The sequence below is a fragment of the Orycteropus afer genome, unplaced genomic scaffold (assembly GCF_000298275.1).
Source record: "Orycteropus afer afer isolate SDZICR_OR568_19922 unplaced genomic scaffold, OryAfe1.0 scaffold00011, whole genome shotgun sequence".
NCBI classification, from domain to species: Eukaryota; Metazoa; Chordata; class Mammalia; order Tubulidentata; family Orycteropodidae; genus Orycteropus; species Orycteropus afer.
The window spans coordinates 21,866,948-21,881,712 of record NW_006921598.1 but is presented as its reverse complement, the minus strand read 5'-3'; the positions used below and the strand labels follow the sequence as shown (position 1 = coordinate 21,881,712).

At 40.1% G+C, this 14,765-nt stretch overlaps 1 protein-coding gene across 1 annotated transcript in view; it reads right to left on the bottom strand.

Annotated features, from left to right (window-relative positions):
- ELOVL4 (ELOVL fatty acid elongase 4) overlaps nt 1-13,512 on the bottom strand; it is a 43,272-nt gene extending 29,760 nt beyond the window's left edge. The window contains exon 1 of the mRNA XM_007951280.2: nt 13,413-13,512. Within this exon, the coding sequence (XP_007949471.1) occupies nt 13,413-13,512 (100 nt within the window). The remainder of the gene's footprint in view (nt 1-13,412) is intronic.
- Nucleotides 13,513-14,765: the final 1,253 nt, after the last annotated feature.

Below are 14,765 nucleotides of genomic sequence, written 5' to 3'. Positions count from 1 at the left end.
GCACTTGACTGCTAACCAGAAGGCTGGCGGTTCAAACCCACCAGCCACTCCTCAGAAGGAAGGTTGGGCAATCTACTTCTGTAGAGATACCGCCTCGGAAACCCAAGGAAAGGTGGCTATGAATTGGGTCCAACTCAACGGCACATAACAACAACTACTTTAGTTTACTCAGAAAAGTAGATTTATATTATATAACGTAATCAAGCCATAAAAATAAATTTGATTTTGTCTTCTAAGAGCATTTGTATCTGTTTACTCTGTCACAAATAGAAGAAAAACCCAAGTGTAACAATCCACTATAGCTACTGAGTAGTTCTTGAATATATTCAAGGATATCAAGGCTTACGTACATACATACTTTACTCTCTCTGAAACTATCTATCCTTCCTTAATATATTAGAACCGACAATTATAAATCAACTTTATTTTCACACCTACTTATTCAATCTGTAGGATGAGTAAATAATCCAAGAAGGTGGACTATATGAAGAACATGCATCAGGATTGGAGGAAGACTCGTTAACAACTGTGATATGCAGATGACACAACCTTGCTTGCTGAAAGTGAAGAGAATGTGATCACCACTAATGTGCTATATGATATTGCAAAAAAAAAAAAATCAATTTGCCATTGCTAATTACAACAAAAATAAAACGATTAACATTAATACAATGCCATGTTGTTGTTGTTGTTGTTATGTGCCGTCGAGTCGGTGGGTTTGAACCGCCAGCCGTCTGGTTAGCAGGCAAAGTGTCTTAGCCACTATGCTACCAGAGCTCCCAATACAATGCCATATTGTATGAAAAAGACCCCAAAGGGAAACTAGCTTTTTCTTGAGCCAGTCAGTGTCTTCCTCCATTTATCATGAATGTTATGATGGGGCAGCCCTTATGCCATGCTATAACAATACTGGGATAGAAGAGCCATCAAACATTTATTAAAATAAATTTTTAATAAAAAGTGTAGACAACTATTGTCAAGAAGGGCTTGAGAAAGATCTTATCTCTAAGACAAGGTGTAAACTAAATTACACCTTAAATCCTCTTCTAGGTACTAATCTAAAATATGATGCTTAATATAGTCCTCAGGCCAAATAAGAACTTGAGTATCAGTGAGCTTAAAAAAAAAAAAAAAAAAGGCAGAACTGAAGGAGAAAGATCCTTCATACAACTGAACAAAATGGAGACAGATAAAAACCTAAGATATATATAAACAAAACAAGATTCTGAAGGTGGGTAAAAGACAGGCAGGTCAGTTTCCTGTTTCTGTCAAGGTGATTAGCAGGGAAAAGGCTTGTTCTAATCTACTATGCCCTCAGGAAACAGGATGAATGGTTTGAGTTCAGGAAAGCACCTCGGTAAAAGTAAGGAAAAGGCAGCTCTGGAAAAATTCAGAGGTGAGCCAGGCTATGGCTGGCTTAAAAAATGGCGAAAAGGCCAGTGTGTGATGGACACACAGGAGAGAACAAAGAGTTCTGCCACCAAGGGAAGGGTGAGCTGTGGTGTCTGAAGGTGCACAGGAGCAAACGGCCTGACAGCAGTCCAGTGCAAAAGATAAAACAAGAGGGCAAAGATGTTTTATCTAACCAAACCCAGTGTCATCCAGCAATTCTGACTCATAGCTACCCTACAGGACAAAGCAGAACTGCCCACTCCAGGTTTCCAAGGCTGTAAATCTTTACAGAAGCAGACTGCCTCATCTTTCTCCCACAGAGTGGTTGGTGGGTTCGAACTGCCTACCTTTTGGCTAGTAGCCTAATGCTTTAACCAGAGCACCACCAGGTTGTGTACAATCCTAAAAAATGGAAGAGCCTAAAGAATGAAAGGAGGAGTTTTAAAACAGACGGAAAAAAAAAATCTGGTTTTAAGTTTGCTTGAATGGAGGCCACGGCAAAAGTAGAAAGTGAAAGAAATTACGAAGTTCTTCTCCACAGAAAGCAGATAAACAGGGATGAATTCAGAAGATGCAAAGGAAGAAAAAAAAAAAAAACATAGATGCCCTCAAAGTGAAACAATTCCTGATTCAACCTGAAGGGTGATTACTCTGAGGTTTAGTATGAGAAGGTTAGTACTAGATAGTACACCCATTTCAAAGAAAAGTGATCCAACAGATTGTAGAAATTATTGAACAATACCATTACTATCACATGCAAGTAAACTGTGCTGACAGTAATTCAAAAACTGTTGCAGCAGTACATAAAGACGAAACTGACAGAAATACAAGCCAGACCCAGAAGGGGATGTGGAAAGAGCGATATTATTGCTGATGTCAGATGGATCTTGGCTGAAAGCAAAAAATACCAGAGACATGTTTATCTGTGTGTTATTGACTGTGTAAAGGCATTTGACTGTGTGGGTCATAACAAACTACAAATAACACTGTGAAGAATGGCAATTCCAGAACACTTAATTGCACGTGTTAATGGGGAAGCTATACACAGACCATGAAGTAGTCATTAGAACAAGGGGATACTGAATGGTATAAAATTGAAAGGTGTGTTTCAGTTATATCCGTTCACCCTACTTATTCAATCTGTAGGATGAGTAAATAATCCAAGAAGCTGGACTATATGAAGAAGAACATGCATCAGGATTGGAGGAAGGCTCATTAACAATTGTGATATGCAGATGACACAACCTTGCTTGCTGAAAGTGAAGAGGATGTGAAGCACTTACTAATGAAGATCAAAAACTACAGCCTTCAGTAGGGATTCCACTTCAACATAAAGAAAACAAAAATCCTCACAACTGGATCAATAAGCAACATCATTATAAATGGAGAAAAGATTGAAGTTCTCAAGGATGTCATTTCACTTGCTTCCACAATCAACAGCCAAGGAAGCAGCAGTCAAGTAATCAAATGACTGTTTTATTCCATTAGCAAATCTGCAGCAAAAGCTCTTTGTTTAAAAGCAAAAATGTCACACTTTAAAGACTAAGGTGTGCCTGACCCAAGTCACAGTAATTTAATTGTCTCACATGTGTGCTAAAGCAGGATGATGAATAAAGAAGACCAAAAAAGAACTGATGCATTTGAATTGTGATGCTGGAGAATAATAAACCATGTATGGCCAAAAGAGTGAACAAATCTGTCTTGGAAGAAGTACAGCCTCAGAAGTCAGAATGGCCAGACTTCATCTCACGGTTGGTTCATATTATCAGGAAAGAACAATCCCTTGAGAAGGACATCATGTTTGGTAAAGTACAGGGTTAGTGAAAACGGGGAAGACCCTCAACGAGATGGACTGACACAGTGGCGACAATGAGCTCAAGTACAACAACGATTATGAGGATGGTGTAGAACCTGGCAGTGATTCATTCTGCTGCATATAGGATTGCTATGAGTCTAAACAACCTGGTGACACCTAGCAACAGTAACTACTAGTTGGTCAAGATCCAGGAAAGGTCCATTTACTCACCTGGAAGAGGGGTACAATAAAAAATCCAGCTCAAAGGAATATGAGGATTAAATGTGACAAAACATTAAGTACAATGCCTGGCATTTAGTAAGCTCCCAATAAATGTTCACTAAGGAACTCTGGTGGCATTGGTTCAAACCCACCAGCCACTCCACAGAAGGAAGACTGGGCAATCTAATCTATCTCCGTAAAGATTTACTGTCTCGGAAACCCAAAGTGGGTCACTATGAGTTGGAATCAACTCAATGAGAGTGGGTTTTTTATTATTAGTACTGGAAATAAAACAGTATTTTCTGGATAAATAAAGTGGCTGTGCTATGCTATGAAAAGGTCACTGATTTAGGAAGGAGAAAGATCTTGCTTTATCTCAGCTCTGTTACTTTGTAGTTGTGTAGTGTTAAGTCTATTTCTTCATTTACAGAATGGCTAAACAATACCTGTAGAGAGTCTGGGGAAGCTCTGTTGGCATAGTGCCGAAGGCATTTGACTGCTAACCAGAAGGCTGGCAGTTCAAACCCACCAGCCACTCCTTGGAAGGAAGGTTGAGCAACCTACTTCTGTAGAGATACTTTGGAAACCCAAAGAGGGGTCACTATGAGTCAAATAGACTTGATGGCAGTGAGTTAGGTTTTTGGTTTTATAGAGATCTTATGAAGATAAATAATGTAAGGTATATAAAATGGATATGACAGTATTTTATACTCCACAGGAAGGAGCTCTGGTAGCATAGTGGCTAAAGCACTTGACTGCTAACCAGAAGGCTAGTGGTTCAAACCCACCAGCCACTCCTCGGAAGGAAGGTTGGGCAATCCTACTTCCGTAGTGATACTGCCTTGGAAACCCAAGGAGGGGTCGCTATGAGTCAAGGCCGACTTGACGGCACATAACAACAACAATGGTCACAGGAAACTTAATGGCAGTGACTTTCATCATATGCAGATAATGGCTGAATTCACGGTTTAAAAAAAGCAAAAGTCATATTCATAAAAGCCAGTTAATAGTGGAAAAGGAAACAAGCCAGTAAGAGATATGCGGCAATAAGCCATCTTGGGAAGGAGGAAAAGAAATTACACACACACACACACACACACTCTTGATGCAGAATGATGCCTTATATCCTGGAAGCCAAGATCAGAATGCAGGTAAGTAGTTTCCTTTCTGCTCCATCTCTACCTTTTGCTGGAATTTCAGGAAAAAAATTAACAGTTATAAAACTTCCAATGGTAATATAGGAGCTTAAAGCCCAAATATTTGTTTAGTATTGCCAATGATCTCAAGGCTTTGAGGAAATTCAAATGGTGTTTCCCTTTAGCAAAAATGATGGAAGATATCACTAGAATGTGCATGCTTTAGTGATAGTGCTGATCAAAATCTGCTCTTGGTTTTAATAGTTCACCCCATCAAGTAAAATACTATAGGTTCTGAATTTTTTATCTGTTTCACTAATTAACAATAGTTCTAGTGCTTGTATATAGCAAACACTTTCATAACTCACTTTGAATATATTTTTTATTATCCTAGCTATTCCATCATAAGCAGGTCAACTTTATCTTGTCAGGCTAAAACCACTTTTTATATGATAAAGAAATAGACACATGTATTTATAAAGTGTAAATATCAATATCATTTTAGTTTTGTTTAATCTCATACAACAGCCTTGCATGTCTTTCTTCAAATTGTCTCTGGCAGTATTATGACTTTTTTTCAGATTTAATATTCTAAATAGTGATACTTTGTAAATAGGATAATAAAAGGTAAAATAAGGGAAGACACATTGGACAGAGGCTCGACTATTGCTTTTCTTTCTGGCTAGTGTGATGAGGATACAAGAAGCCTATGGGAAAAGGCAAAAAAAAAAAACCAGGTTTAGACTATTTTCACTAGGGTGACCATTAGCAAGTGATTTAACTGCTCTGAATTTCAAGACTTGAGGACATTGGTGTTGTTATGTGCTATCGAGTCGGACCCGACTCATAGTCGAACCCCCCCCTTGGGTTTCCGAGGCAGTATCACTACGGAAGTAGATTGCCCCATCTTCCTTCTGAGGAGTGGTTGGTGGGTTTGAACCGCCAGCCTTCTGGTTAGCAGTCAACTGCCTTAGGCACTATGCTACCAGAGCTCCCTCGAGGACATTAGAAATAACTTCTACCATGCCTGTCTCCCAGTGTTGTTGTGATGTTCTTGTGAAAATTGTAAAGCAAAATGTAAAGGCAAGGTTATCCTCCTTGTTAATTGCTACTTCCTAGCTACTTAGATGCTTTTTTAAACCACCAGCTATGCAATCTCTTTATAAAGCCTTTTCATTACAAAGATTAAAACATAAAAGAACAAAAGAAGCAATTATTTTACTGTTGAACACTGAAGAAAGATCATTTCCAGAGATGCTATTATTTTAATTTTAAACTGTAAAATTCCTATCTGGACCCAAGTTTTCATTTGATAAACAAATAACATGAAAACAGAAAAGTTTTCTTATAAACTTCAATTTTTCAAATGCATCCGTTCAAAATCACAAATACCTTAATGTGATTAAATCTAACAGTGAATAACTGATTGCCTCGCAGTAGATTAATGCATTTGTCTTCCAGATCCCAAGACTTACAATCTAACTAAAATTTAATTACAAATAAAATACTCAACTATTTGTTTACGAATGCAAATACTCAAATATGTGATAAAAGATTTTTACAATTAGTATTGTAACTCAGTTAAGGAACATAATTTAGAATAAGACCATTTTGTTTCTTTTGTTTACCCTTTATTGTAAGATCTACATTTTCTTTTGTAATTTTATAAATATTTTAAACCATACCTCCAAATTTCAATCAGAAATGTGCAAATATAAAATTCCTATAACTGAAAATCTTTTATAATTATATCTAACAATAAAATTTTTCATTTTCTATAGGAAAAAAAGTAAAGCAAGTAAGATTAGACTGATATCTAAGTCATTAACTTAGGAAGTATAAGGATTTAATAAAATGACCTTAAAGATCATGTAGTTCAATGATCTCATAATACAGATGGAAATAAGAGACAAAGAATCATGAATAACTTACCCAAGACCATAGAAAAAGCCATCCTTAAAAGCTTCATGTTACAAAATAAATGTACGACGAAGATAACCTTATTCTTCAATATCATGCCATCATTTTTTACAAAATCATTAATGTTTGGTTATATGAAGAATATCTAGATCACAAGTATACTGCTATGCCAACAAACACCACTATTTCAAAGCAGGTGCTTACATATCTGTATCCCTTTCCTTTTCTACCTTACACCTGTTGTTGTGAAACAGAGATAGAAAGGATTAAATATACGGCTTATTTGTAACATGAATGTTATTTGTACTATCTGAGCAGCACTGGCAACTGTTTTATGGAAAAAGATCTGAACTGTTGCATAAAATGAAGCTTTTGAATTATAGATCAAAGTGTTATTTGTCTGAAATTCTCTTACCTATTTCAAGAAAAAACAAAGCTGCATGTACATCTAGAATTTTAAAGCCAGATGGGACCGTAAGGATTACCTAATTCAACTCCCTTCATTTATAGATTAAAAAAAAAGAGAGAGAGAGAATTGGAGCAGCAAAGTGACTTGTCCAAATTCTCAGAGATAATTAGAAGCTTAAGTCATCTCATCCCAAACTAGTGTCTTTTCATTCACTTACCACACTGCCATCCTCCCTTATGCACATGTCAAAAAACTTTGCAAACAGTGAAGAGTATTATACTGATTTTTATATCCTTTGAAAGTAAGTGCCTTGTGCTAATAAATGATTTAAAAGTTTGATTCCTTAAGTTTATTCAGATTTATTGAATAGATATACATCAACTGAATTTATGACCAACTGATCATAAAGATCATAAAAAGAATTCTGTAAATTAGTATTTGTATAGTGTCCAGAATCTTATTTGTGTTTTTAAACCAAACCAAACTCACTGCTGTCAAGTGGGATCTAACTCACGGCGACCCCACCTTGGGTTTCCGAGGCAGTATCACCACAGAAGTAGATAGTAGATTGTCCAATCTTCCTTCTTAGGAGTGGTTGGTGGGTTTGAACCACCAGCCTTCTGGTTAGCAGTCAAATGCCTTAGGCAGTATACCACCAGAGCTCCCTATTAGTGTTTAGTAACCAGAATATAGCACTGTTTGAGATTTATGCTAGATTAAATGGGTTATCTCTTTATATATAGCAAATCAACAAATACATGGAACAATCCCTAGTTCTACAAAGAATTGAAAAGGAAAACAAGAATGAGGATTTACATAGTTCAGGACAACAGAATCACAGAAGGAATGGCACAAGGAAATATGTGAATAATTGCCTAACAGCAATTAACAGCAGTAACTTGCACATAGGTTCAGAGAGGGGCTGAATTGTGCCAGGGTACAGTGGCCAAGAAAAGCTTTATGAAGGAGGAATCTGGCACTTAGGTTCCTATCTGGAGAGGGAGATATGGGCAAATGGAAACAGTATGACGAGAAACATGGAGGGAGAGTTATACATGTTTTGCTGAAACAACTATCTAAAGGGAAAAAAAGACATATTTTGTTACACAACCCTTCTATGCTTGATAATACATGCCTAATTCTAAATGATGGGCACTCTGGTGGCGTAGTGCCTAAGGCATCTGACTGCTAACCAGAGGCTGGAGGTTCAAACCCACCAACCACTTCTCGGAAGGAAGGTTGGGCAATCTACTTCCACAGTGATACTGCCTCGGAAACCCAAGGAGGGGTCAGTATGAGTCAGGTCCGACTCGAAGGCACATAACAACAATTCTAAATGATATGTAGCTTGATAAGGAAAAAAATGGCACTTATGTTAATAATGTTAAATCATTCACACCACAGATGACATTATCATATGACTTGAGAAAAAATAAGAAAACAAATTCAGTTTTAAAAAGATGATCAACTGCTTTGTGGTTCTTAAGATCACAAAAGTACTGATATAATTATCTATATAATTCTTAAAACCTTGTCTCCCTAAGCCAAAGAATCTAAAACCTGTGTCCTGATGCCAGTTAGCTCACCTAGAGTCTGGCATTAACTGGTTTATCTTCCTAGGAGCACATCTGCAATAGGGTATTTTGCTTCAAGCTGTTATTAGGAAATGGACAAGAGCATCAGCCATGAAAGTCCAGGAGTCTGCTACCAAAATACAGATTGCAATGAAGGGAAAGACAAACAAGAAAACACAAACAAATGGCATGAACCTCCCAAAAGCCTCAAGGAGATAATGAGAGAAGAATAACTAGGATCTCTTCGAAACTACTCGTCAAGGGAGATCTCACCTTAGGAACTGATAATGCTCCACAAACTTATTTTCAATTAGCTGCCTAGATCTAAGAATGTCTTTTCTGAAAGAAATATTAAAAATGCTAACTGGGTTCCCAGGCTAGGCCAAACAAACAAAAATCCACTTTAAACAATATCACAGATGAAAAACTATACACTATAATAATCAATAATAAAACTGGTATGGCTATACGGTACAATACTGAAAGCTGTGTTCCTCTGCGGCTTGTCGATCTCTAGGATAGACCTGTAATGGTTTTACCCCAGCTTATTCCTTCTCTCCCATAAGCCCCCAGTTTCAGCAACACTGGATGACTCACTAGCCCTTAAGCACATTCTTTGCTGTCCATGTTTTTATAATCAGGCTTTGATGCCCTTTTCCCTAGTCTATCTACCCAAATATTTCCAGAGAATAAACGTATCAACTCAACATTCAAGGGCATGGATAAGGAACCTGTGAGGACAGAGCTAAATATCATAAAAATAGAGCTTGTACGTTTCCCTTATAAGCCAAGACTGAGGTGCAGGTGGAAGAAATGGAGATGGAAACGGAAGAGAAGGACTTTTTCTGACCTTCCTTGGGTTCTAGCAAGGCCTAAGTCAGAGAGATGACATTGCCTTCCCAGGAGACTAAGGAAAATGCAATAGCAGCAAATCCCTACACTATGTCAGCTAGATGGGGACAGGGATGAAGTATCCTAATTTTCTCTCCAGAGCCCAGACCTGTGCCTGAACATGGCAACTGCATGTAGAAAGAATGAGTGATCATGTAAGTCTTCCTGGCTTCCAAATTTTGTCATCATTCTACAGGAGATCCCTCTCCTACTGTACCACTCATCTCCTTTTTCTCTCAGATCCTCCAAAGTGAATTCCCAAACCTAATTAGGCGACCTTTTATGCTATAATTTGAACTCAAGTTTTGCACCAAAATGTTGGGCATGATGTCTGTGAACAGAATACTGCCAACCACCCCTCTTTCACACACACGTATCTTGTGAACAATGGCTATTTAAAACCTTGCAGTGAAAAAGAAATATGGTGACTCACCTGGTCTTATTGTAGGTGTGCTGAGTATTATCCAAGATGTTTAGATACAAAATGTTACATAAAGCTATTAATAAACACTTTCTGAAAGAATGAATGCAACAGATAATATATATAATCTGGGTATGTATGTTGTTGTTATGTGCCATCGAGTCGGACTCCACTCAGCAACCCCTCCCTGGGTTTCTGAGGCAGTACCACTACGGAAGTAGATTGCCCAACCTTCCTTCCGCGGAGTGGCTGGTGGGTTTGAACTGCCAGCCTTCTGGTTAGCAGTCAAGTGCCTTAGGCACTAAGCTACCAGAGCTCCTCTGGGTATGTATAGTTTGAGAATATTTAGATTCATTAATTTAAAAAATGTATATATAACTTTTCTGGATTAGATATATACTTGGAGTCTAGTAACCTAGTTCTAATCATTTCACAAAGTGAAAGAACAGAGGGAAAAACAAAATACAATGATATCAGAGCACCTCTTTCCACTGTCAGTGGCTTGTATAAAGTCACACATCTGGAACTGATAATGCTCCACAATCTGTGCTTTCTTAAGTAATTAAAAACCACGATTAATTTACTTGTTCAAAATGTTATAAAATACTACTGTTGGAAAACGAAACAAACTTTTTATTGTTTTTCTCAAAGTAAAGCTCCTTGAAAGTTTCAATTCTAAAGTACAAAACATTCATGATAAAGTAACATTTTCAGTATTAATACACTAGACCACAGTCTGTATTTACAATATATGTATCTTTCAAAAGCCCCATTTTCCGTGCACTACTTGGGGTATATTTCATTAGATAGCACAATCTGATGTAATAGCACAAAATCATATTTATCCAGACTGTGCACCTTAGAGCAGAATCTCATGGCCCATCAAACATACACTGTAAATGTATTTTTGTTATGACAGTGGAAAGCAGAAAGAGGAAGACAAAAAGACACTTCAGTAGAGAGAAATATTTCATGAACTAATAACAGAGAAGGAAGTACGAAACTACAGCCTTGGGAAAGAAAGGACTCAAGGGCATGGAGCCTCACTCATTCTTGCTCTCCCTGAATAACTTGCATCCTTTCTTTCACCACACTCACCATTATTTCTCAAGATCATCTTTCTTTCCACCCATTTTTATTTCTCCATCTTTCCAAACACCTGACTCACCAACTTTTCTTCAACCTCATCTAATAAGCTACTTTTCTTCTTTGAAACCCCCTCATCCAGCTTTTCATGAAATTTACAGTGGGTGGGGAACCTCTCAGAATTGGAGCAGTGTGGATGCATCAAAGAAAATTAACAGAGAAAGCAAGAAACAAGAGAGAAAATGGGACACCTAGGCTACGGGTCTTTTCTGCCTGGACCTGAAAAATATTCCTCCTTACAGAGAACAGACTATATCCCACTAAGCCTCTATGTTAGTTAAGAAACACCATCTGCCTACACTAGGTAGCTTATTACAGACAGCAAGGAAGCAGTCTCGGGTTTCGTAAGTGGATAGCCAGAGGATGGGCAAATAAATACCTTCCTTCCGACCTGCTAGTGAGAGGTCACTTGTTCCAGTGCCTACTCTCTTCTCCTTGGGCCTGGCCAACAATGTTTTATTATTTTATATGCCTTTCATAGGCTAGTAGCAGGTTTTCACAAGAGACAACTGTACAAAATTCCCTCTTTCATTCATGATATTGTAAAACAAGTATCATTGGAAAGGAATTAACCATCGCATAAAATCATACTCCACAACTGCCCTCAATTTTTCTTTCTGAGACTCAAGAGATCAGAAAGCTCAGAGATGGAAGGAAATGACAGACAGGACTGAGAACTCCTGGGTGTGGCTCTGATGATATGGAGATTGGAGCACCTTGATAATGCCTGAACTCCAAAGCATGCAAAGTGAATTACTTGCCAACGAGCTTGTGTGATGTTTAGTTCTCCACAATTGTGTAATGGAAAACCCTTATGCAATGTGCCAGAGATGAAGGGAAGGGTGCATCTTTCCCAGTTTTTGCAGATACAGTGCAATGTCAGTGTGACAGTACAAAGGTATGCCAGACTAAACCCACCAAACTCACTGCCGTCGAGTCAGGTCCAACTCATAGCCACCCCTCCTTGGGTTTCTCAGGCAGTATCACTAAGGAAGTAGATTGCCCAACCTTCCTTCCAAGGAGTGGCTAGTGGGTTTGAACCACCAGCCTTCTGATTAGCAGTCAAATGCCTTAGGCACTACGCCACCAGAGCTCCCACAAAGATAAGCAGAAGACTTAAAAAGAAAGCTTCCATTAGAAACTGCCTTTGAACCATTTTCAATAGCTACTGAAATACCTTATTTCCCAGAGTCAAACTTGAGATGATCTGAAAAAAGAACACTTTTCTGAGGAAGTCAAAGCTGCATCAATGTCAAAGACTGATTTTGTCTCACACAAAATTAATCCCAGCAAACATTTTCTCCACAACATATAGTCCATGTATCCTACTACATTCACACTATAGTCACTGTCTCATTTCCTATAACAACAAACACAAAGACTATGGGAATATAGCTTCATTTGTAGGGAGGAAAAAGCAGAGTGGTGATGTGGAACTTAAACTTCCTTTACTGCTGGAATGTGGTGTAATATTGCAGAAGGACTAGATAGTTTAAACTATAAAATCATTTCTAAAATCCTTTTATGCTAGTTTCAGATTTCGGGAACTTTTAAATGCTTTAAAACCAAAAGCAACAAAGCAAATAACGAAAATAAATGGGAAAACATAAAAACAGCATAATGCCTTGATTACTTCCGGCAGGAAAGCCACATAAATCAACTGACACCCCTGCCAAATAAACTGAAAGAGCTATAAAAGGAAAACTATGCTGATTGGGGAAAATCATATATATATATGTAGGCTTCTGGACAACCTCTAGGTGCTGCTGTAGAAAATCCCTCCCTAAAGACGAATTTCTTACCAGGTATTTTAGCCTCCCCCTCCCCCTGACTTCACTGCAGTGCGCAAAGCCATTAGAGACAAACATTTCAAATATATGTGCTGTTGAAATGCCTGGGAAATATTCAAGGAGCCAAACAATGGCTATTTCACTTTTCATTTCAAATTACACTATAGATGGATCATCTTGGTAAAAGAAAATATTAGAGTCGCGTCTCAGCAATCAGGAGACTAAAGAAGCAAAAAGACAGCTATCCCTGGAGTTCTCTCAAGCATCTTTCCATAAAGAATATTCCTACATGTTAAAAACGATCCTGTGCATAAAGTACAATTGTAAGATTAAATCAGGAGATGTGGGAGTGCAGGATGGGGCGGTTCCTGCAATGAGCTTTTAGCTGCACCCGAGATGTGTCAGCTCCTGCATCCGAGGAGATGATGAGAGAGATTGGGAAAGCTCAGAGGAAAACCGTGTGTGTGCCCAGGGTAGAGAGGTGCTCAACGTTAGAATCAGATTCACCAGTGCCCGACCGCGGCCCCCGCGCCCTGGCGCCTCCTCCGATCCGTAGCATCCCAACAGCCGCAGAGTCAAGGCCCGGCGCAGTGGGCGGGGGCCCTGCAATGCGTGGCCAAGGCTCTGGGAGGCCGGGGATTAGTGTCTTCCCGCTGGGGAAGCCGAGTGAAACAGCGGCCCTCGAGGCCAGGAGATGGGGCAGCCAGAGCCCCTACCTGCGATGGTCCAGGTCCAGCGGTAGAACTCCACGGTGTCGTTGAGCGCCGTGGACATCACGTTCAGGACACTGCCAGGCTCCGAGTCCAGGAGCCCCATCGCGATGGTAGCGGGTGTTGCCGGCGGCGAGAGGAGAGAGAGGAGACCGGGCAGGAGGGCTGGGCAGGAGGGTTGACCTCGGAGGCGTCGGGTAGGGGGCGAGAAGAAGCGGGGGAACCCTCAGCTGCCGCGCCTCAGCTGCGTTTTCTCCTCCTCCTCGTCGGGGCGCTGCGGCGGCGTCGACGAACCGGGCCAGGCAGAAGGAATCGTCAAGGCTCCCAAGAGGAGGAGGAGGAGGAAGAGGAGGAGGTCCCACCGTGAGCACCAGCGCTGCACCGCTCTGCCGCCTCCCGCCGCCGCGGCTCCAATCTCCTCCGCCGGCATCACGTGGCCGTACGCGGGGGCGGAGGGGCCGGCGCGTCCCTTCTCCCCGCCCGCGCGCCAGGACGCTGTTGCGCAGGGATGCTGCGGCCGAGGGACCGCGGGAGCCGGGGCAGCGCAGGCGCCGGCCGCCCCGCGGCCCTTAGCACTCACCCTCTCCTCCGCCTCCCCGAGCCCGACACCTGGGTCCTCCTGGCTGCCTCTCCAGGTCAACATCTCTATCCTCCTCCCCCGCCTTCCTGCCAAGCATCAGGCCCCTGCGGTGGAGTACGTGGTGTTACAACCTGTAACCTCGCAACTGCCGGATATAGTCCAAGGAAACCAAACAGCGTGTATTCTTAGCTGTCACCCACTTCGATTTCCCTTGTGTTCTTAATACCTTACCCCCAACACGACATGCTTGCTTCATGTTAAGGCCAGTTATCCCTCCAAATAAGTGAGGGGATGTTGGTCTTCCATGCTACAGTGATGGAGAAAGGATTTTGGAGTACCCATGAACAAATTAACGAATGAATGTTTGCTGCTTGTGTTCTGTAGAGATCCTTTTAATATACATGAAATCAAAGCAATATAATTTTGTTAAATTAGGCCACTAAAGGTTCAGCGTTTAGATGAATCTAAAAGGATAATTGCTAGGGAGAACGAGCAATGTAGACAATAGAGGAAAAAACAAAGTACTTTTGGATTTCAAAAATTATTTGGATAAGGTGGAAAACACCAAAGAGACCCCACCCCTGAAAAGTTGCAAAACTATACACAATTCTTAATTTGGTAATTCCTGACATGAAACAAGATCTTTCCAAAAGTCTAATCATTTTTCACCTAGTTGTTATTTAAACATGTTACCTATTTCTTGTTTAGTCTTGTCACATGATTGTTTACTTTTTTTCTCCACATGTTTATGTAGGATGCTCCATTTAAAGGCCACTTAG